Source organism: Gymnogyps californianus, chromosome 11, assembly GCF_018139145.2.
Source record: "Gymnogyps californianus isolate 813 chromosome 11, ASM1813914v2, whole genome shotgun sequence".
Lineage (NCBI taxonomy): Eukaryota > Metazoa > Chordata > Aves > Accipitriformes > Cathartidae > Gymnogyps > Gymnogyps californianus.
In genome coordinates this window covers 13448310-13472718 of record NC_059481.1, presented here as the reverse complement: position 1 = coordinate 13472718, position 24409 = coordinate 13448310, and the positions used below count along the sequence as shown (strand labels likewise).

General features: G+C 40.0%; 2 protein-coding genes across 2 annotated transcripts; both read left to right on the top strand.

The window, feature by feature from the left end:
- Positions 1-865: 865 nt before the first annotated feature.
- Positions 866-18307, top strand: BTBD1 (BTB domain containing 1). The gene is made up of 8 exons (XM_050903428.1): positions 866-1263; positions 8145-8301; positions 8877-8982; positions 10605-10802; positions 11068-11260; positions 11814-11901; positions 16152-16298; positions 17183-18307. Exons 1-8 carry the CDS (start codon positions 866-868, stop codon positions 17339-17341), a joined length of 1446 nt encoding a protein of 481 aa, XP_050759385.1. The 3' UTR covers positions 17342-18307.
- A 538-nt stretch (positions 18308-18845) lies between these two features.
- Positions 18846-23364, top strand: C11H15orf40 (chromosome 11 C15orf40 homolog). The gene is made up of 4 exons (XM_050903403.1): positions 18846-18941; positions 19022-19148; positions 20351-20478; positions 22524-23364. The coding sequence occupies exons 1-4, from the start codon at positions 18867-18869 to the stop codon at positions 22614-22616; spliced, it is 423 nt and encodes a 140-aa protein (XP_050759360.1). The 5' UTR covers positions 18846-18866; the 3' UTR covers positions 22617-23364.
- The last annotated feature ends 1045 nt before the right edge of the window (positions 23365-24409 follow it).

The following is a 24409-nucleotide window of genomic DNA, read 5'->3' as shown; positions in this document are numbered from 1 at the left end:
AACATACCTTTTTTTTTCTTTCCCCTTTCTTTCCCAAAAGCCACCAAGATAGTACACTAAAAAAGATCCTGTTTTGCTTGTCAGAATTTGCCAAATTGATTGACCACCCTACATTCCCTGGGCCAAGGACATTAAATTTGACGGCTACTGTGTTAGGCACAAAACCCCCACTGCCTCTCTGCTGTATTCGCTATTGCTAGTTTTGCTTTTTCTCCTCAGAAGTGTAAAACACGAAATGTCAAGACACATTGTAAATGGGTCTTTTGTATAAGAACTGTAAGGTATACGTGCCAACAGTCATTAATGTTTCAACATTATTTCAGAAATAGTTAAAATATGTGACCAATCCTTGTTTTGCCTGTTATCATAAGGAAACAGGTATTATAAAAATGAATTTGCATTTCACGTGCCTAAACAGAATAGCGGCAAGATTTATTCCTTCCCACATGTAACGATATAAATTTCTGTGACTGTCGCAGTGCTCTGTGCTTCGCATGTCTGGTTTTTCTGTCTTCGCGGCTCTGGAAACGCATTCCCACTGCAGGCGCGGGTACCGGACGCCTTTATAGAACTAACAAGTGACACAGACCCAAAACTCGGCCTACAGGACCCGGCCGACGCCTGGCAGACCGCGCTCCCGACGCCGGCGGCCTCCCGCCCGCGCTCCCCCTCAGCCGCCCGCGCGGCCGTTGGGGAAGGGCAGACGGGCAGCAACGGCTTCGCCGCCCGCCCGCGAGCCTGCGCGAGGCAGAGGCGCATGCGCGGCGCAGGGGCGGCCAGCGGCTGACGTCGGGCCGCGCGGCGGGGATTCGTGTGCCGCCGGCGGACGGAGCGGCCCGGCCCGGCCCGGCCCCGCAGGGCGGCGATGGCGGCCGCCGGCGGCGGCTCGGGTACGCCCGTGGAGACGCCCACCGCCACTGGTGCCGCCGCCGCCGCCGCCGCCGCGGAGGCCGGCGCGGTGCTGCAGCGGGAGCCGCTGTACAACTGGCAGGCCACCAAGGGCTCGCTGCGGGAGCGCTTCGCCTTCCTCTTCTCCAACGAGCTCCTCAGCGACGTGCACTTCGTGGTGGGCAAGGGCAGCCCCCGCGGCGGGGGCGGGGGGGCGCCCCCCGGGCCTGGCCAGCAGCGCATCCCCGCCCACCGCTTCGTCCTGGCGGCCGGCAGCGCCGTCTTCGACGCGATGTTTAACGGCGGCATGGCCACCACCTCGGCCGAGATCGAGCTGCCCGACGTGGAGCCCGCCGCTTTCCTGGCGCTCCTGAGGTCAGGCCGCGGCGGGGCGGAGGCGGGCGGCCCCGGGCACGGTGGGGGCTCCTGGGCCGGGGGCACCGCGCAGCGGGGCGGGGGGGGCGGGTCTCTCTTCCCGCCGGCATCGCCCGACTGCGGGGCCGGGCCGGGCCGGGCGGGGGTCTCCGCTCGGCCGCTGGTGTCATTTGCTCGCTCCGCGGCCCCTCCTGGCTCCTGTCCCCAGGGAGCCCTTCCTTTCCCCCGGGCTGCCGTGTGCGTGTCCCTGGGGGGAGATGCAGAGAAAACGCATAACCACCTTGTGGGCTGGCACGCAAGGTCAGACCGCCCCGCGAACACGTTTTGGTTCCTTGCTCTTTCCCTTGCATCCTTTTCCCAAGAGAAGGGCCCTGCTTTTAGGGCAGCTAATTGTCCATTCAGAAAAGTACTTTGATAGTGGTGGGTGTCTGGTTTGGCTTTTTGATTCCGGTTTGTTGGGGTTTTTTTAAGTAAGATGATGGGGATTAGTAGTTCCTCGGAGCGTTGCAACTACCTATCCACCTTCTAATAACGGCTAAGAAGGGACAGAGGCTGTTGTACCAAGCTTTTCATTTAATTTGATATTTACTTTGAAATGTTATTAATCTTGCTGTTCACTTTTCTCTTTCAGTGGTGGTAATAAATTGTTGTATCTTTTTGCCAGAGTAATACCCATTGTAATCACACTTATGTCAGATACTTTTGGGTGGAGAGTGAACATGCAGGAGAAGACAGTAACTAACTGCTTTTTACACACAAACCACCCAAGTGAGACCATGAGTGCAGTGATGGCAAAAAGTATGTAAAATGGGTTAGTGATTTCTAATTTGGGCAGAAGAGGATCTGCTACTTCTCATGCTCACAAAACTGATGAGTTTATCTACCATTGCTTTTTACTCAGTGTAGTGAGTAAAAATTTATGGTGTTCATAGAAACAATTACTAATAGTTTCTTTGTGCATCAGGCTGTGTTGTGGTAATATGACTAAACTGTTTAACCTTAAGGTTTTTCTCAAAGAAACTCCTCTGCTAGGCAAAACCTCTATAAAATACATGAAACAGATTTCTGTAATGAACATTTGGGAAACAAGTAATATTATTGCCTGGAAATAAATATGTAGTGTCTTGAAGCTTTCTGTAATGGGAAAAGCTCCAAAGTCTTAACAACTTTTTCTTTGTTTTGAGGCCTAACAGATAAGAGCAGCGAGAAGAAGAGTCATCTAGTTCTTTTAGTAATCATGGACACAGGAGTTGCAGCAACTGATTTGAAAAAAAAAAAAAACCCGACAAACCACCATGCAGCAGCAATGTCTCTCTGTTGCCGTTAGCAAGTGAACTGTATTTATTTTGTGGATTCTTAGCAAACAGGGAGTGTCAAGGTGAAGAGTTTGTGTAGCAGAGTGGGAGATAGTGGGAAGTGTCTTTCAAGCAAAATGATTTCAAAGGTTAAAAGTAAATGACTGTGCACATATATATGTTTGTCTATATATATGTGGAAAAAAACACCAGACAGTGAAAAGTGAATATAATGAGAGAAGTTTGTCTGGATAAAAATATAAACATGGAAACAGAGTTCTAAGTAAAGATAAGGATGGTATTTGAAAACTGTAGAAGTGAATGAAGAGATGCTGTTAGAAACAAACAAAGCCATCTTGTGTTGGTAGAGCTGCTAGTACGTAATGGCCAGGGGACTTACATAAGTAAACTGCTTATACTTGTATCTTGTCTAAATATCACCAGACTGATGAACTGTTGAAACATCTCAGGTTTGATGTCTTCTCTGGTATGAAATACATGGCAGCTTTTTAGGACATTCTTCCATATTACATATATATATTTTGAGCTTATATTGGAATAAATATACATTGCAACACCTTGTTAAAAACACATCTAAGGAGAACTTCTTTAATACAGACCAGTACTGGACTTCTTCCATGCTTGTATACGCTGTTTTTAAAGTATACCAACTATAAGACAACCTGTTTTTTTTTTCTTGATGTTGGCCAGAAGAGGTAAGAATTTTACCTTGCACTGTTGGCCTCTTTTATCTGTCATTAGTAAATCGGTCAGATAATGATGGTTGCCTTTTATAGGACCTTTCTTTAATCTTTGCAAAACCAATTTGAGGTGTATTGGCTAGAAATTAAGTTGGGATCTTTGAATACACATAGCAAATGAACATCAAGGTAAAGGACACGTTTAAGCGATGCAAAAACTTTTAGGGATAATTTACTAATTATTTAATGTTCCACGGCTCGTTTCCATTTTATTTACTCACGTGGTTTGTTAGGACCTATCTATAGTTGATGTGTTTCATAAAGATCTACTGACAAATGCTACTTGTAAATTATAGCCAAAGGAAAAGATTTTTTGATGAAAATTTTTCCAATTCTCTTAAAAAATTCATTCCATCTGTATCTGTCCAGTGAGACTGAGTGTCATTTCTCTGTCCTAGGATGTAAACTTTCATCAGTGTTAGTGTTTTGTCACAAAATAGATAGTAGTTCAAGAATTATGTTTATGGGGAGGAAAAAAGTAGTTAGAAATTGAACAATTTAAACATCTGATAGTCACCAAGTTAATGTGACATCTGTTTTTTGATTTTTCTTTTGGACATATTTGTACACAATTTAAAATCAGCTACAGTTGCTACCTTTTTCTGACAGAGGACTCTAAAATAATAAATTTGTAGAGTTGAAGTATTTAAAAATAGTGAACTGAAACTTTAATTGATAGTACCACTGTAATTCCAGTAATACATTTTAAGGTTTCTTTTTTCCCCTAGAGAAAGTTGGGTAGTCCTCCTTGTCTATGGGCTAAAATCTTAACTGTAAAGATGGGAAAAGGGGAGCCTTTTAAAATTGTCTGGGGAAGGGGAGAGAACTTTCTTAGAAAACAATTGGCCAAGCTCAAAGGCTTGGAAATGACTGTGGTGTGTGTTTTGGCTTATCATCCAGTATTCCTCTTGCCTGAAGAGTTTTCAAACGTGAGACAGAGGAGTCTTTTAAAAGCAGCTGACTACTTCAGTAGTTTGACAGATAAATCCTTAAGAGCTGAAATAATATCAAAGTCACAAAGTTTGCATCTGCTTCCCAATTAAACAGCTTTTTTTTGGTATGTTTCTAACTTTACAAATTGAATAGCAGTGATCAAGAAAATCAAAGTTGTCTCAGTAGGATTCTGCTTTAGGGTTTCATTTTGTTGTTTTTCATAAGTTTTTTAAAAATTTCATTCACATTTTACAGTAATTTAACTTGTCCTTTGATCATAATATAAAGGAAAGTGATGACACGGCACAAATTTAGCAGTCCATCTTCCAAATGTCTTTGCAGAGGACTTTGGCAAGCAGTAAATAAAGGAGTAATCATGACTAACTGGAAAAAGATTCCTGTGTGCTTTTATAATGGTGAAAATATTTCAGTTGTTGGGAAGATGCTAAGACTAGGGGAGAAAGAAGTGCTATCCTGAGAGTAAAGAAAAGTGGCATAAAATATGTGAGAGGCTTATGTAAAGTGAATGATTGAGTGGTCACTTGGAAAAATTGTTTGTTCTGGTCACTAGAAGTGTTTTTCCACTATGCACATACACCATCCTGGATGACAATAAAATTAGTCAATATCTAGAGAGCAGGTTGCTTCTATAAGTCTCTCAAAGGGGAGGAGAGGAGGGAAGAAGGCAAGGGGCAAGGATAAGTGGTCTTGAGCACCACTGAGTTAAGTGGAGGAGGAACAGTCGTATAAACATAAAGGTGTGCTAGTTCAGGCGTGCCACAAATGGAGAGTTAACACAGAAACAGAGCTCTTGGCACATAAGCAGAGGGATCTTTAGAGAGAAGACACACCTGGAGTTCCTCTTTTATGAGTAGGTGAACACATCATGATCATCCATCTGTATACTTAAGGGAAATAGGATTATTCAACATCCTAGAGCAATGTACTTTATTACCATTTTTCATAGTTTTTACAGCTACCTTTTAACTTTGCAAATTCACACTTTTTAGTATTTGCAAAAGACTACTGTTTGGCTTTGAAAATCCCAGAAAAGTATTGGTGTTGTCAAAAACTTGAAATATTAAACACAAAAAACTGACAATGTGACTTTCTTAATGTATTTGGATGCTTCTTGTCATGAGTTTTCTCAGTTTCAAAGTATGTAACTATATCACATGTTCTGTAACTATATAATTTCTTTATATCACATGTTCTGTAACTATATCACATGTTCTGTAACTATGAGTTGTTACGCCCCGTGGTGATCGATGTCTAGAAATAGATAATGAGGTCAATAGTGCCCAGTAACTCCATGCAACACACCACTTCTCCTGTCCTGAGTGAATACCGTAACAGATGGAGCCCAAAGTTGTAGACCAAATGAACTCAATGAACATTTTATGGATATTTATGTACATTTTATGGGGGAAGGAGTGGTTAATGAGGATGTGTTGCGATAGTGTGGGACCTGAGCATGACGTCAGTGGTATGCAATAAGGGGTGGAGAATGTACTGGATTTGGCTGGGATAGAGTTAAATTCTTCATAGTAGCTTGTATGGGGCTATGTTTTGGATTTGTGCTGAAAATAGCATTGATAGCACACTGATATTTTAGTTACTGCTTGAGATGCTGTGCAAATTTTAGTTGTCAGAAGTTTAATCACTTAAGTCCTGTTAGGTTGTCATTGACACACTTTCAGTTGGGGAGTGTCTCTTAATGTATATCCAGCCATATGGCAGGGGGGGATTGGAGCATAGAGCCTCAAGTGTGTCCTTCATGGCATGAAAAAGCCTCCTGTAGCTCATAGATCTCACACGAATGAAAAACCTGCATGTATATGCACTGTTGCCACATTTGAATTTCTGTCATTTGGCCATGTAATTGTTTTCCGATCATATGAGGAAAAAGCCTGCAAAATTCTGGGAAAGCAAGGGTCAGAAAAGTGCAGTGTGGAACTGCACCCTGAGTCTTAAGAAGGTGTAGTAGAAAGTGAACCACAAGCCAGATAGGCTCCTCTGGTGTGTCAGTTCATTGGCTTCAGATTGGACACACTTAAGGAATAAAATCAAAATCATGTTCCAAAAACAACTTGGTGAAATTTTTATTTATTTATTTATTTAATTTTAGGATTAGGTAAAATTTATAATGTAGTCTGCGTGGTAATGCTGCTTTTTTTGCGGCCTGTTAATGTTCAACTCTTACGTGATTTGGACTCCAAGCTCCTATAAAGTCATACAAGGAAGGTTAGGGCATTATAAACAGATTTTTTTAAATCTTAAAACTGAAAACTAAACACACTATTCTAGTGCTTTAATGAACTACTTGTCAATTTGGTATACATTACTGTACCTATGAGATCTTAGTTTCTTAAAAGTAAAGTTGTCAGTGATTGTGACTGGCAAGTCAGCCCATCATTTTCATCAACAGATGATAGTTTATAGCTTTCATAAATCAGTTCTAAATGAACTGTATGAAACTTTACTAACAAAAAGTTAGCATTTAATTAAACTCATTCTTTCTAAAGCTGTTTGATGTAAATCCAGTTTAAAGAATTAATCTAGAACATCATTCACATTTCCTAAGTGATGTGAAAGCTGGCTGTTTGAATAGATTGGAGTATTGTAAAGGTAAATATGTACGTGTTGGTAAGCGGCAGGAAATTTAATGTGGAATGCCATATTTAGTTGTGTGTTAGCAATTACCGAGAATTAGAGTTTTCTTGGAATATAAGAAATACAAACAGTGAAGAACTTTAGTTGAAACTTTAATTCTAGGTTTCTGTTACTTAGATCTCCCCATGTTGCAAACAAGTTTGAGTCCAGTACTTTCACAAGTTTCTTCTGTTAAATACAAACTGCTTATTGTTACATTAAAAAACCCTTCTAAACACGCCTTCTGTTTCTATGTGTTGCTTGCCATTCATGTCCAGGAGGTTCTGAACAAAAAATATTAAGAAATACAAAGGAAAGGCTTGGTCTTCATTGTGGAATTCCTGCATTTGCTAATGTGCCCTGGTTTATTATGTTTAATCACCTGTGTGTTGGGGACAAATGTATTTTTGTAAATCACAGGCTATTCTCGATCGTTAGCTGAAAAACTGATGAAGTATTGCTAAGATTATCTTCAATGTCACCTGTAAGGAAAGTTATTTTTAAAAAGTCGTCTTTTCCATACAGAACCTTAAAATAAATCTTATCTTGTCTGGTCTCGAATAACAGCTGCTCAGGAAAGAGGGTTTTTTCCTGGTTTTGGTGGAGGCTTCTATCTTTTGGTTCACAGCTTATCATCTAGCCTCAACAGTGGAGACAAGCCAGAGTGTTTTGCTATGGCAGGAATGGAAGAGTCAAGGTCATCTGCTAGAATATTATTCCCTTTCCTCTCCTCTGAATACTACAGAATGGTGACTTTGACATAAGATGTTATCACAGTATAAGTCCTTGACACTATTCTCATGGCGGGGAAGGTAGTGTGCATTGTCAGTAAGTTAAGTTCAGTAATAGAGCCATAGAGGCTTATGTATTGATATTTAGAAATACAGCTCTTCCTAGTGAATCAAAAGAGCATGCAGTCGTATGTTAAGTAATTCTGCAGCTCAGCTGTTGTTTACAGTTCGTTTACAGTTCTGTAGCTATGTATAACTAGTACAGCCAGATCAGTCTTAGGGAGTAATACATATTTAAAACAAATGTATGCCATTAGGTTAACGTAATATTCTTTCTTCAACCCTTTAACTAGCTTATTAATTTGTAAAAATGCTGCATGGTCAACTGTTGCATATTCACAGTGCAAATCTTTGACCTGTTTTCTGAACGCAAAGAGACTGTTATGTTTTGCTTCACTGCCCCCCTCAAGATATGTTTTTATGATCTGTATTTGTGTATTGATTTCTAGGTTTCTTTATTCAGATGAAGTTCAGATTGGTCCAGAAACAGTCATGACTACTTTATACACTGCTAAAAAGTATGCAGTCCCAGCCCTGGAAGCACATTGTGTGGATTTTCTAACGAAGCACCTCCGAGCAGATAATGCCTTTATGCTACTTACTCAAGTAGGTAAATTTAAGCTTAGTTTTGATTTACTAGGAAAATCAGTATTTGGAGGGAAATGACTAAATATTACTTCACAGTGGGTTTGCTATCACATAGTCTAATTTATGTATGAAAATGTGTTGTTGCTCTGTTAGCATTTTTACAGACTCGGCTTCTTATTAATGTGGAGGAAAGGCTTTTTTTTTTTTTCCTTTTTTTTCTTTTTTAATATGCAATGGACCGGGACATTTCAAATGGAGCGAGTTTATTCTACAGTGTATTTGCATGAATCTCTTAATTGTTTTTTTGTTAAGACTGTGCTTCAGTTCACTATAGTGGATTTGATGTGTACTTTTTTTTCAGTTATATTGCCGAAACTACAAACATAAGTACAAAGGAAAACTTGCATTTAGTGAATTCTCCTTAATTATGTACTCCTTTGAGAATTCAAGTGCTCCTTAAGGTATAAACACAAAGAGTACTTAGACAAATCAACCTATTTTAATTTAGATCCATAATAGAGTAAAAATACTTGTTTTTTAAGATTAGTGGTTTGTCAACTTTATGCTTAAGATGTATTTCTTTACCTTTTTAGGCTCGTTTGTTTGATGAACCTCAGCTTGCTAGTCTTTGTCTTGACACAATAGACAAAAGTACTATGGATGCAATAAGTGCAGAAGGCTTTACTGATATTGATATAGGTAAGTTACTTTGTGTGTCCTAAGCATTAAAGTTCTGAAGGGAATTGTAGGGGGTGAGAAGACTTTCTTACAGTAACCCAGGATAGTTCGCCTCCCCCATCCGAGTATGTAGAGTCCCAAGCACATCTTACCTCTTGTCACGGTAACCTAGGATAGTTCGTTTTCCCCCTCATCTGCACCCACCTTTGCATGGGCACCAGCGTGATGGCCAGCTGCGGATCTTGGAATTCGGACAACAGCACCTGCATTACATCAGCGAGTTTGCTAATGAGCAAAACAGGACATTGCATATGTATGATATGTTAATCAGCACAAGTTTTATTATCCACCCCTGCAGTGCTTTCCTTTGAGCTTCACTCCCGAGCAGGGTCCCACTGCATTGGGTCCTCATTTGATTAGTGTCGATGTCCCGGGGCTCCCACCGTGGTAACGCTACGCTTTCATTAAAGCCAAAGCTTTCACTCGCTGAGTGTTGTGCCTTGTCCCTGAGGGATCCACACCTGCTCTTCACGTGTAATGGGAATCATACTGTTTTCTTGCTGCGCGGTACTTCTCTATTCAGAGTTGCACAGATCAGGTACAATTTATGAAATCTGTTTAAATACATACCTAAACTGCTGGTTTCTAGGTTTCATCTTTTATGAAAAGCTAGCAGTTGTAAATTTGCTTACTTAATTTCATTGTTACTATATATGTCTAAGATTTTACTCCAATTCAGCTAGACTGTGTGAAAAACTCAGACTGAAGGAAGGTATTCCAGCTGCTTAAAGAAATTGTGAAGTCGTCGTGAACTCGTGTTCAGTGGGATTTGTACCCAGACTATGAGTGTTCATCTCTACTCTTGATAAGTCCCGATCTGTTTTGACTTTCCAATATGATATTTTCTATGACCGCCAACATGCCTTGCTTAAATTCAGGGCATATAAAAACTCCCAAGGAAGACAGAAGATTCAGAATATGAAAACACATTTTTTTTCAGGCTTGTGTTCTATGATAAAATGAGAATTTTTGCATGCCTGTTATTCATAAAATGCCAGAATGAGTAAGAAACACAGGAAAACTTGCTTTTGTAAAACACGTGAGAGTATCTTGCCTGACATCCTGTGTTCCACCTTCAAGCTTTGTGGGTGGGAAATACATCAATGTTTAAGATCACTTTCATGTATCTTTAAACTGGTTTTATGTGCACCACTGCTGCTTGTGTCTATAGTTGATCCAGATTGGCAGGTGGCTACTCGGATGAGAATATGACAATGTCATCATGAATAACTTGTTTTAGTAGTGTGCATTCACCGTTTGGTAACTTCCAGTTTTGATCTTGCCCTAGCCATGGAAATTCTTTAGGATACTGGTTGTCACTACATAGATTATATATACTCACACTCTTAGGAATCAAGAAGAAAGTTCATATGCTGTCTTCATAGCAGGAAAATGATTTTTTTAGTTTGGAGTCTATACACCATTGGGAGATTTCTTTATACATAAGATAAATTATCTTATCTTTGATGTCTTATTATGAATGTTCTTAGTGTTTACTTAACATTTTAAGCTTACTTAATGTGTAGCACTGTTACTGGTTTGGATGAAACCTGATCTAAATCTGTTAACTTTTTTTTCTTTAGACACATTATGTGCAGTTCTAGAAAGAGATACCCTTAGTATTCGAGAAAGTAGACTCTTTGGAGCTGTTGTTCGCTGGGCAGAAGCAGAATGTCAAAGACAGCAACTGCCTGTGACATTTGGAAACAAACAAAAAGTCCTTGGAAGAGCTCTTTCCTTAATCCGTTTCCCATTAATGACTATTGAAGAGTTTGCAGCAGGTGAGTTTTGGGGTTCTTTGTCTTACTGTTAGACCATATCTCTGCACTGTTCACCTGTGAGTGTTTAGATGCTTAACACTCTATTCTGTTATTAATATCGTACTAATAAAAGTTGTGATGCACAAATGAAAGCAAAACATTCTGCAGAATATGCTCTGGCCATTGGAAAATATTGTTGTCATCTTCAGTTTGCTAATATGTGCAGTTTAAATATAACAGTTGGAGTAATTCTTCGAATCATCTTAGAAGTTTTTTCTTTTCGCAGGCCCTGCTCAGTCTGGAATCTTGTCAGATAGGGAAGTAGTAAATCTCTTTCTGCATTTTACTGTCAATCCTAAACCTAAAGTAGATTATATTGACCGACCAAGATGTTGCCTTAGAGGAAAAGAATGCAGCATTAACAGGTTCCAGCAAGTGGAGAGTCGCTGGGGCTACAGTGGAACAAGTGATCGGATTAGGTATGGCTTTTGAAACTGTTTGGAGGAGAGACAGAGAAGTGTGGGAAGAAAGGGAACATATTACTCAACTTCAACTTTCTGGCGTAAGATACAGTAACAAACATGCTGGTTCTGTTTGGGCACGTTTGATTTTCCCCTTTTTTAAAATAACTTAGGCTGTTGTGCACATAAAATATAAAGTAGCAAAGAACAAAGTTCAGGAGGATTGGGTGCATTCTAGAGTGATTGGGTGTTAGCTGCATATTCCTTTTTAAAATACCAAGTCTTGATCTGTTTTTATTTTGGAGATATTCAAAAGAATCTGGGTTTTCTTTGTTTAGTGATACTGAATATCTTGGGGGATTAGCAAAGCTTTAAGCTGTAAAGCTGATACCTTACAAAGCATTTTTCTTACTATTTAAATAGAAAGTGTTATTGGAAAAAAAAAAAATTAATGTCATTTTCAGTTTACTTCCCTACTCCTCAGTGGGAGTCGTTTTCTTACTTGACTGGGAATAAGGTAACACACCCGTCACAGTTGTTTAAATTCCTTTCTTGGCTTGTGTCTTGCTAGGTTCACAGTTAATAGAAGAATTTCCATAGTGGGTTTTGGATTATATGGATCTATTCATGGACCCACAGACTATCAAGTTAATATACAGGTACGGTATATTCTGTTTAAATAGGCTTATGCAGAAACTACACTTGTAGTACTTGCAAAAGGTTTGGTGTATATTTGGGTAGGAGCAATTGATAGGCCAGGAATCTAACCTGAGTTTTGTCCCCAACAGTGGTCATAAGTGGATGACTAGGGGAAAGTAAGAACAATATGAAACTCTTCTCCCTTTCTGCTGTATTCTCCTGTCCTTTTCAGGAGAATGATTTTCAGTATAGGCGTTTCCTGAGACCGATTTGGTTTCTCTATTTAGTAGCTCCTGGTGAATCTTTCTTCAGGATACTTCTCCGGTCTAACCTTGAATTCCTGTAAGCTTTCTGCAGAGGAACTTCATAGCTTTGTGATCTGTTCAGTTGTGCACAAAGTCTGTCCTTTAGTAAAGTTTCTAGTAATTCAGGGAAGAGATCTTGGATTTGTCATCAACAGCTCTCTGAAATCAGTGACACAACATGTAGTGACTGCTAAAAAAGCCCACTGTGTCATCAGGAAGACAGTGAAAACAAGATAAAAGGTGACATTGTGTTGCTGTGTGAAACCCAGATATGCCCACATCTTGAGTATTGTGTGCAGTTCCCAATCTCACACAGTAGAATTAGAAGGTAGAGAAAAGGGTAATTAAAATGATTAAGGGGATAGAGCTGCTGCTTTATGAAGGGAGACCAAAAAGGCTAGGACTTTGCAGTTTGTAGGGGAGAAGGCTATGGGGAGGTGTGAGCAATGCTTCTAAAATCATGAGAGCAATGGGTAAGGTAAATGCAGAACTGTTTGTTATTCACCAAACCCCAGAATATTAGAACTAGGAGACTCTTACTGATACTAGCAGAAGATCAAAACAGGTAAGAGTATTTTTTCAATGCAGAGGATACTAAACATACTGCCACAACAAGCAGATATCCTGTTTTGAATTTGGTGGTATTTGAACATGTTTATTCATCAATAGCAGATCCATTAAAAGATTCCAGAAGGAACAGAAGGGGGATGTGCACTGTAGCACCCCTACTAGAACAGTTGTGGATGCTGGGGGGAACGGACAGCAGAGCCCACACTTGTGTGCTAACCCTCAGCAACATCTTCTCTTGCCACTGTTGGAGTATATTGGACCATTTGTCAGACCTGATTGGGTATTTACTCAATTCTTAGCTCGCCTAGTACACGTATTGGGGCTTAGAGGCTTGTCCTTGCCCAGAGCTTTTTGGAAAGATTGACATCTTATTTGCTACTGATTCAGTCTTAGGCAGAAGGTTGTATGTTACTGTTACCATAACTACTTCTGTAAAGTTACTTCAATTTTAGGTTTGCTGAAAACATTGTCCCAGCATGGGAATCTCCCCAGTTTCTTCTGCTGGTAAATGATTTATTTGTATTGCTGTTCTCCAGGCTCCTACATGAAGACCTTATCCTGCTGCTACTTGTTTTGTATCTTCATGCTGTTTAGCCCACCAGAGAGTCTGTAGGGCTTTTTGCTACTGCTATGTTGAAAGAATGATTTAACATTGGTTTTGATGCTTTCGGGTAGCTGTTCCTAGACCTTCTTTTGGCCTGCTTAATTGTATTTTTTACATTTTAATCTGTCAGTTTGAACCTTTCTATTTTAATCTGGATACAACTTCATATTTCTATAGGATGCCCTTTTTTGTTTGTTTATTTCCAGTAATAGCCTTTTGCTGATCAGCCATGCCAGCTTCTTTCTCCTTTTCTCAAGCCTTTTCCTAATGGATGATATGTACTTATACTGCACTTGGGCATGTGATGTCCTTCAGTAGTCTGCATGCTCCTTATACAGATTTGATTTTCTTAAGTGCTCCTTTTAGCTTCTTTTGAACAAGCTTCCTCATTTTTCTCTTTTTGAAATTCAGCACAGCTGTGGTGGATTTGCTTTTGTTGTTCACATGGGAGCGTTGACTCTAAGTATATTATGGACACTGTTACATAGTGTTTCCATTATGAAATTTTGAATCTGATCCTGCTCATCACTCAGTACTAAATCAAGGGGGTTGCGTTTCTTCCTACTGAGCAATTGGTTAGCAAGCTCATGAAATGGTCAGCGATAGCATCTAAAAATGTCACCCCTGCTTCATGTCCTGGTATGACACTTGCCCGGTCTGAGCAGGTAGTTGAAGACACCACTAAAATTGTATTTCCTGCTCTTGTAGCCTGTTTGATCTCTCTTAGCATGTTGTGGTCAGGATTGTCTTCTAGTAAAATTGATCCAGCACTGTATTTTTTCCTTTTTAAGAATGGAATTTCAGTCCATTTGAATTCTGTTTCTTATTGAGATTAGTTTTGATTTGATACTAAGCTTTCTAACAAGGTATTAGCATTCTGTGACTGGCACAGTTTTACTCTGTGCTGTGTACTTCGTAACCTGGTACTATCGCATCACATTGATTTATTAGGTGTGTGGGAAATTTTGTGAAAGAAAGAATCTGTGACTTCATTTAGGGACAGAAATTCCATTGTCCCTCTCTTATTTCGTAGACTTCTAGCATGTGCTGGAACTGCTGTTTTGGTTCATTTCTGGGCATCCTATTTAAATGACAGTTTATTTGTCTTCTGTTTCCTATTTGATGATTACTATTCTCTGACCATCCTGTACTTAAGGATAGGAATTTTGTGTCTGTCTCTTAAGAAAAAAATGTTGTGCCTTTCCTCTTGTGATGTTCCGAACAGAATATATCTGGAATGAGGTTTTGAAGGAATTTGTTGGCTTTTCCACATTCCTCAGGTTAAAAGCTCACTTGTAAATTCCTTGATTTGAAGTACCATCAGTTTGGTTTTCTCAAACTATACATCTATGTAAATGAGTAGCATAGTGCACTAGATTGGATCTTTAGAACAAAAGAGTTGGTACTGAGGACCTAGCAGCTATACTATACATATTTGGGGATTTTTACTTTGCATTAACTCTTGTTTGATCCTCTCAGCTAAATTCCTGTTAGCAGATGAGAGCATTTGGTGTGCTCCCTCAGCATGTCTGCTGGATTTATTTCATCTGAAAAGAATTTAGTTCTTGCAAGGCAAACCAAAGCGTATTAAGTGGGAATGATCAAGAGATTCACTTGAAAAACATGCTCCTGATCCAAACTGAAAGGCTGATGTACCTTTATGGTTCAGATGAAGGCCATCCGTCTTATATAGGCTCTCTTTATTCTGGAAGTATCCCCAATTCCTGATGAGTCTGAAATTTTCTTCTTACAATCTTTTCAGACAGGTATTTAAGTCCTGTGTCTCTACCTTTCTTCTTGGACCTGCATCAGTACTAGCAGAGCTTCACAGTGTTAAATATTTAATACTTGTCTTAAAATAGTGCTAATGTATATTGCAAATACATCTTTTATGTGAAAGGGGCTTACGACTTCAGCATTGTAGTTGTCAGTATTTGTATTGTTTGTGGCTAGGAAAAAAAATTCGAGCACATTTTGCCTAGAATAGGGCTTCATCTCATTTGTGCAATATTAAAAATTATATGGCAATTTAATAATGAAATATTAAAATCGATAGGATTCTTGTTAGTGCAGTAATCATGAGAAGTGTTCGTGTTACTCTAAAGCTCTGATATCCAACTTCTGCAAGAGGCATTCGGCAGCATGGATCAGGATTGCTATCCAAAATGAGAAGTGAGGTATCTGCTATTATTGCATCTTAGCTAGTGACTCCTATTTGCCACTAAAATTGAAGGCAAAAGAAATAATATGTAGTCTGAATGTAACTTTTATACTGAATCTAGAATAGAAATAAATTGTATAAAACATAGCAGCGCAAGTTCTTGTTTTCTTTTAAGGATGTATCGACTGCTTACATTATCTGTAAAAACTTGCTTTCTAAATTAGCCACAGCCAGCGAATGTGCTTCCCTCATGTGGGCTGTGTAGGTGTACGAAGATCAGCAAATCTAAGTACAGGATTATACGTAGTATATGAAGGTCAGAAGCTGAAGGTCTAAGAGCTATTCTTCATCTCCCAAGCAAAGACTATACCTGGTTGGACCAGTATTGAATCTAGCCCATAGATTGGACAGCCTGTGTAAAACTCACAAGCCATCGTTCGGCATGCTGCTGGGTCAACCCTACTGGTATCGGGAAATACCACCTGCTTTCCAGTTCTGAGATTGCACTGTCCTTGCAATTAAACTGGGTGCAGTAGGCAAGTGTTTGCTTGTGATCGTCTAATATGCATACAATACAAATCTTTCTCAAGCTTGTAAACCTAAAAATACTATTTTCATGTTTTTGTACAGATAATTGATTATGAGAAGAATCAAACGCTAGGACAAAACGATACTGGATTTAGTTGTGATGGAACAGCCAGTACATTCAGAGTTATGTTCAAAGAACCTATAGAGATTTTGCCAACGGTTTGCTACACAGCTTGTGCAACGTTAAAAGTAAGAATGCCTAACAGTACAGAAGAAAATGTTATTTTGATGCAAGAGTTGTTCTTTTATCTGTCTTCTGATGGGAAAGTGTCTTCTAGATCTTGAATTAATTTTAAGTTTAGTGCTAAAGAAGGACATAGTTAAACTCCACAGTAACTTGTAAGACTGCTACCTCTCTTCTGTGCCATAGCACAGAATTCATAACTGGATCCTTTGTGCCTTCCCACTTTCTGGCTTGATATAAGAGTTAGAATGAGTCCTAATGGAAGTCACTGGTTCTGTGTGGGCAAAAGCACTATCTAGACTATTTAATCTGGCAGCTCTCTATCAAAATTTTTGATTTATCAAGGGTATTCTAACCACTAGCTAGAGTCAAAACTGAAAGCTTTTCTAAATCGCTTTTTACATACTAGTGCTGAAATATAGGAAAGAATTATTTGTTTTAGGAAAGTCTCCCCTTAATGTTATAGACAAATTTATTTATTCAATGTTTTCTCAAAAATCTTTTAATATTCTTTTAAATATAATTCCCTGTACAGAAATCAAAGTTGAGTGGGTTGGAAAAAAATGTTGCACATTAAAGAAGCTGAGGCAGGGAACTAAGTGAGAATATAGACAATCTGTATGACAAGGAGAAATACTAGAAAATATTTATTCATTACTGGTTGGATAAAATCAAGTGGTTTAAGTCTGCTGTCAGAGAAACTTTTTTTTGTTATTGATATAGGGCACTTGCTTCTGTTGTCTGTGATTTTGTATTTAACTTACATGATGTGGGTACAGAAATGTTATACTATTAAAACAACCTAAGTCAGTAGTGTTTGAACTTCAGCATTTTATGGGTCTTGCTGCCCACTTCTGTTCAGTTGCTAATCTCTTCTGATGTTTTTCAGGGTCCTGATTCCCACTATGGAACAAAAGGTTTGAAGAAAGTGATCCACGAATCTCCTACTGCTAGCAAAACATGCTTTGTCTTTTATAGTTCACCGGGTAACAACAATGGTACATCAATAGAAGATGGACAGATACCAGAAATAATCTTTTATACATAATTTCACATGTGAAATCTTTAATGTGTCAGTGTATCAGTGGACTTCAGCTCACTATTGGCGGCAGTTTAAAAATTCTGTGAAATTACATGAATGTGTGAAAACAAAACTAACTTGTTTGAGAGGTACCAGAAAAGCTATTTTCTCTGCATTGTTATTGGCAGAATGTAATTTAGCTTTTCCTCTTAACAAAACGTCAAGTGGAATAAGTACTCTTGAAAAGATTGTTTTAAATAGTATCTTGTGATTAATTGCTTTGTATTTCCACCCCTTCATTTCTCATGTAGTAAAATTCATTTTTTGAATTGGAAAATCCTTCCTCTGTATGAACTTCTTGTGTATGTTTTCCCCAACCTGTCCTAAAAAGACAGTAAAGCTGCTGCTGTAGTCCCAGCTTCCACTTCTGTCCAAAATGACCTTGGAGTGACCCTATGGACATGAATTGCTACTGTATTTTTTTGAAGTGCATCAGCAAAGCTGGATTCATATTGCTGTCATCTTGACTTTTTGGATGAGCTGTGGAGAATTAATGGACTTAGCACTGCAGACAGCATCTGCAGCTGCACTGAAGATATCCGAAGTCAAATTCAGCAACAAACAGATCTTTCCAGAATCTCTCTTAATTCAGAAGGGCTGTTTTGGAACATAGAGCTGGTTATGGAAATAGCCACTGTATATACATATGTGCCTATAAGAAAATGTATAATGTGAAAATGAGAATACAAGACTTGTAATGATGTTATTTTATCATTGGACATTCTAATAGTAAAAAATTAGTATGAACTAAGGATTATTTGTGTGCAACTAGTTTTACAGACTGCATACAGTAATTTGATGCAATTGATGTATGTATATAGTATTCAGTGTCTTGCAATATGTACTGTGTAGTAGTAGAATGTCTTCATGTACAAAATCCTGTACCCTCCCCAAAATTATACTAAAGTTATAATTTGAGAACACAGGAGAAAAAAAAACCCAAACCTCTTTTCTCTTCCCTAATTTCTCTTTAAATGCCTGCTACAGTGGAGGTCGTAGGTCTCAAAACACGGTCTTTAAAACAAGCCGTGTATTTCAGACCATCTGCTCTGTACAAATCTCGACCAGCGCTCCTCTTCCCCCTGAGCCGAGGTTTTTCATTCAGTCGAGACACGGAAAGCGTGGCTGTAGCACGGCTGGGTGCGTGCGTGCGTGCGAGCAAGCTGCCGGCCGGGGCTGGGCGTCAGGGCGCGCGGCGCTGGAGGCGGCTGCTCGGGTCCCGCCGGGGAGAAGCTGCTTCTCCCCGCCGGGAGAAGCCAGCGGAAGCGGGGGCAGGAGCCGCCCCGGCCGCAGCGTGCCTTGGGGTGCCGGTGCCCTGGCAGCCCGGACCCGCTCGCACACGGAGCGGCCTCTCCCGCCTTTCCCCGTGGCCCGGCGGGCTTGCCCTGCCACCCCGGGCGGCTGTGGCGGAGCGCGCAGGCGCTGCCAGGGGCGGAGCCCGGTCCCTCGAGGGCGGGGCTAGCTGGTGTTGCCGGAAGGGCCGCACCGCGCTATGTTGGCCCTCGCCGGCTTCCGTCGGCTGTTGGCGGCGCCGGTGCGGAGCGGTGGCGGCGCCATGCCCCGAAAGGTGCGGGCGGGGAGGCCGTGGGGGGGGAGGAGCGGGAGCGGGTGGCGCCCGCGGTGACCGCGCCTGTTCCTCTGTTTCAGGGAAAAGGAGCCGGGAAGGGGCCCGCGGAACCGGGCGCCGCCGCGGGACCGGTGGTGGCGGCGGGTGACGGCTGTGTGAGGCTGGCGGTTCGCGCCAAGCCCGGCTCCCGGTGCAGCGCTGTCACAGGTGGGGCTGCTGGCGCGGCGGGTGTGCCTTCCCTGCCTTCCCGCGTCTGGGACGCGGTGCTGCCGGCCGGGAGGGGGGGATCTCGGGAGAGTTTGCCCGCCGCTGTGCCCGGCTGAGGACGCCGGCCGTGAGGTGCGGGAGGAGGCGGGACGCTGCTGTGCTCGGCGGGGGCAGCCCCCGCGCTGTCGGGCGGCTCGGGGCACTCGCTAACGACGGGGTTTAAGATGCTCCGGTCGCTTCTTCTGAAGAGCGGGGCGGGTGGCCTTTCCCGCTCTAGGAATAACCGTGAGTAACTGGGAGGGGAGCGGGAAAGCTGTTTTTTCTAACCAGTCTTTCTAACGAGTTCTACAGCTTATCTCGATCCCCTAAGCTGTTAAAAAAAAAAACCAAAAAAAACAGAAAACTGAAGAAAGTAATTTCACACTTTTCTTAAAAGAAGCCCGGAACAGCTCTTTCCCATTCCGCTGTAGGTAACGCTAGGTGGTGCAGTGAGCACGAGGTAAATTCTCTGAACAAATTTTTTTGAAAGGAATAACAGCAAACACACCTGATCAGCACTTCAGTTTGACGTGTAATTTTGTGCACGCTATTTGTATCTCAAGAGGTTGTGCCGTTTTATTTGAACTATAAAAGTTTGATTTAATAAAATGTGTTCTCCTGCTACAAATCTGGACTTGCTTATGTACAAATTAGAACTACTTTTTATACAGCTATGTGTATGAGACCAACATGGTGGACTGTAGTAGAGTATCCAGGCTCAATTGGCAACACAAGGAAATTGTTGATGATATCATAGCTCTCTGGGCAGACTTATTTATCATACTTTTTTTGGTGGGGTAACCTGATCTGTATTATGCTGCATGATGCCAAGCTGGACTACATCTGCATCAGAATGGGCAACATAGAGAGGGGCTTAGACCAGCGCCCCGGTTGTGTGAAAACTGATAATTCATGGCTGCGCTCTGATACAGGTCTGAAGGCTTCACTGTTCGTTGTATCAGAGGTTTGTCTTTGTTTGTACTGGTTAACAGTTTTAACTTAAGGGAATTTGTGAAGTGTAAAAATGTCGTTACCTGCTAATCTATAAGTTTGTTTGGTTTTAAATTAAAATGCTTTTGAAAGCATAAACATTCATTTTTAGGAGATAATAACTAGATGTTTTGAATATTTTGAGCATAAAATCCTTAAAATATTTGTTATAGATGTGACAGCTGAGGCAGTAGGTGTAGCTATTGCTGCACCTCCGTCAGAAGGGGAGGCAAATGCAGAGCTGTGTCGCTACCTCTCTAAGGTGCTAGAAGTGAAGAAGAGTGAAGTTATTTTAGAGAAGGTACTTCCTTTTTTTTTCTTTCTAGTCTTGCCCTACTGCAATTTAAATTCAAGATTTTGAAACTTACTCATTGAGTACAGGGAGCTGCTCTCCAAGTTCAGTCCAAAAGACACTTTAAAGGTGTTTAGGTGAGTTAATGGCATGATTCATTGAGAACAAACCTAGTATAGGAAGAGCCACAGCTGCTTTTGAGATCTTTAATCAGAGTAGTTCTCATCATGATATATTTTCCAATGTGTGGTTCATATTTTCTGTGTTCTTCAAAGATTCTCTTGTTTTCATGTCAAATGCAGTTCACAAAATTTGTGCTCTGCAGAGAATGTGCATTTTATTAATAACTTTTCATTCTTTTTTTTTAAGTAACTTCTGTATTTGAGTGAAAATTTTCTGACAGTTAACTGTCACACATGAGCAAGAGCACGTGGATTATAGCTGGGCCTCAAGAGTTTCTTTGTATTAGAATTTACATGTCTTGACTTTAGTGAGTGGAAACTCTTTGTTTTATTCATTGCACTGAATAAATAATTTGTTTTATTAATTCATTGTACTTAAAGTCAGTCTTTCCAGCCATGTTCATTTATAGTTTATGAACATAAGAGCACAATGAAAAATCGTGCTTTTTATTTTTGTATGTTGTTTTCATGTGGTAGTTATAGAAGTCTGTTAAAGGATAGTGGTAAATGACAATGTGATCAATGAATTGAGCACTGTGTTGCCAAAAGGTAGAGATGTGAAGATTTGAGTCTTGTTTTTCCTGAACCATGGGCAAACTGCTTCATTTGTTTATCAACATTTTACAGATAACACTGTTTTCCTACCTTAAAGGGATGTTCAGGTTTAACTAGATTATTCTCATAAGTGCGAAGCAGAGTTGAACATAAAAGGGGCCAGTGTTGTCTGACCTTCTTGACTCAGTTGTTCTGACCTATGGTGTCCAAATAATTACATGCTAGTGTTTGTTTTTCACAAGCCACTGTTTGTTCTCAGTGAAGCGTTGTGGTAAAGTCTGTATTTTACCTGTGGCTTAGATTTTTCCATCCTGATCTGCTAGGTGTAAACAGCAAGTGATTTTTGGTACTGGTTGCTCTCTTATGTGCTGCTTGCTTTATGATAAGTGCTAACATTAACAAAACCAATCCAAATCGGGAAATTGGTGGGAAGTGATCCAGTATAAAACTGAGGTTACCAGATTTCTATGCAAGGGCCTTGATTTTCATCATCAGCTGGCTAGACTGCTTCAAAAATCTTTTTTTAATTTTAAATTTCATGCTATATTTCTGTATAGTAGAGTTAAGGACTTGTTCCTCTTTCAGGATGTCCCTTGCGGGCTTTTCAAACTTTTTGCCAGGCTGCAGATTAACAAGCAACTTGTTTCTCATGGTTTACTGAATACTAGCAAAGTTGTATCTTCAGGCAATATGAAATGAGGTTGCAGGTTTGCCGGTTCCTATGTAAAATAGCCTTTTTTTCAGTAATGCAAAACCAGGTCAATAATATTTGAAATAACTGCTGTATGAATCTGAATGTCTTATAGGTTATATACAATGTGATTTCTTTTCATTTAGTTGATATTATCAACCTGAGAACTCAGTTTAAGAGTAACTAATACTATGTGGGAGACGACTCTGAAGGAAGATCTGAGAGTACGCAGTTATCAAATATACATATATACACACACACCACTTTTTAAAAAAAAAAACTGCAAATTAGTTGGAGTCTTGCTTCTAGATGATACAAGTCAATTATGGAAACTTATCACTCCTCACTTTTTGTTCTAGCCTATAAAAAGAACATCAATTCAGGGCATGCTCTGGGAGCTGTATCCAGTTTTAAAAGGAGAGTAGATAAGACATTATTTTACACCTTTCAAATAACTCGAAAGGACATTGATTAACTATCTCTTACTGCTGTTAATTCTGCATACTCACACTTTAAGAATTATTTTTAAAGTACCTGATGTGTTGGCATTACAGTGAGATTTTTTTGGAATGTGTATTTGGTGGTGATTCTCTGAAAGATGTTTTTTTTGTGTGTGCCTAAACCAGGGTGGTAAATCACGTGAAAAAGTGGTGAAGATTTTGGTATCGATGACACCAGATGAGATTTTAGAAAAACTGAAAAAAGAAGCTTCCAGTTGACCTAAAACAAGAGCGGGAAATGGGACAATGCATCTTGGTAAATGGACTGATATTCTTTCTTATGTAAATCTAGTCCTGTTGAGAATGTGAATAATGAGTAGGGAAAGATACTTCTTCCCCGCCACCCCTCCTTGTTAGTATAGCTGTTGTACAGTTGAAGTTTTTGTGTAGGTTTGGTTAGAAAAACTTGTCTTTACTGAGGCTCTGTGTCTGCTTCTGTCACTACAGACTTTTTTCCCCTCTGGAGAGTTTCCTGTTGGTAAGATTTGTTCTCTTTCCTGGTCCCTAAACAAATGGTTTAGAAAACTTGTTTCTTAGTGAAACAAACTTTGGTTAACAAAGTGAAAGGCTTGGAGTGACAGGCTTCAGTGTGAAAAGTGGTACAAAAGGATGAGTGAGTCTGGATGGTAAAGACCCTAGAAGAATGTTCTCTTCAATATCTAGCGGCAGGTACTGGGTGCAGTTTTGCACTATGTGCACATACGTACATCTAAAATAAACGTATTTGAAGCCAATATACTGTTGTTGATCACAGAGGGAAGCTAAAAGCAGAATCACCTGAACAACTGAAACAAAACCAGAAGTTTGCAGTATGAAAAACTGACCCAGAACCTAGTAATTGCGTACACGGTGTCACTTTTTAATAGTCTGTAATTAGTTTCTTGAAAAATAGAGATACAATCATGTATCTTTGCCAAGTGTATGTCAAGTGTAATGACTGTTTTTAATAAAAGGGGCAAAAAGTATTATCAAACTTTGTTTTGTGTTTATATTTTTAACAAAAAAAAATTGTTTCCTAGAAGTCACTTATTTGAATGTTATTTTTAAACAGGGCTTTTTTGCAATCTTTCCTTGGTTTAAAAATGACTAGTATTCCAACCCATAGAGAACCGAGCAAAGTCATTTGTAGGACAGAACAAGAAGTCTGAAACAAAATGGGCAACTATACTCCAGTCTCAGGGCTAATGAGAAGAACGCTTAACTTCTCTCTTTATCATGCTTCAGAGGTCAGAGTAAGATTTAACTATTTCCCAAAAATATATGTGATATCGCACATGTCTCTGGTAGGAGCTTGCTTTTTCAGCTGCATCACTGCTGCTGTCTGAAATTGTCCTGTCTTTACTATGGTTGTCATATTTAAAAAAAAAAAAAAAAATGTAATGCCTAAAGTAAAAAAGAAAAACGGCTCTGAAGGTTTGCTTAAGGTTTGTCATACCTTCTCCTGGAAAACAATGTTATGAATGCAGAAGTCACAGCTAAATTTACCAGCTTCATGTAGTGCAGACTTCGTAGCTCATAATTTAGTTTTTCATGGACAAAAATCTTTTGCTTTAGGAAATTCTTTCTGCCTCCTGTTGTCTTAAATATTGCAACAATTGTTTTTAGAGTTAGAGAACTGGTGCTTGTCAAGATGACAACTCCTTCAAGGTGACTCATTTTAAAGGTGTTATGAAAAATGTTACTTGTTTGGAGAACTAAGTCTAAATTGTGAATGCTGTTTGCTTAGTGGTTTGCATCTGGGTTCCTTATTTTCTCAGGCTTTTGGTCAGCCATACATTGCATCAGTTGCCTTTCCTTACTTATCCTTTTCAGTCTGTACAGGCTGGTTTTGTTTTACTGTTCAGTCAGTTTTGGTTCATGGCTCCTTGCTGTTTCATCTGTTCTTGCCCAGCAGAGGGGTACCATGTCTTGCAGAAAAATTAAGGCGAAGCAAGCCAAAACTAAGTGTTCATTTTTTTTTTCATTATTTCCTAAACTTCTTTTATTTGTGAGTAGAAAACAGCAATCCAAAG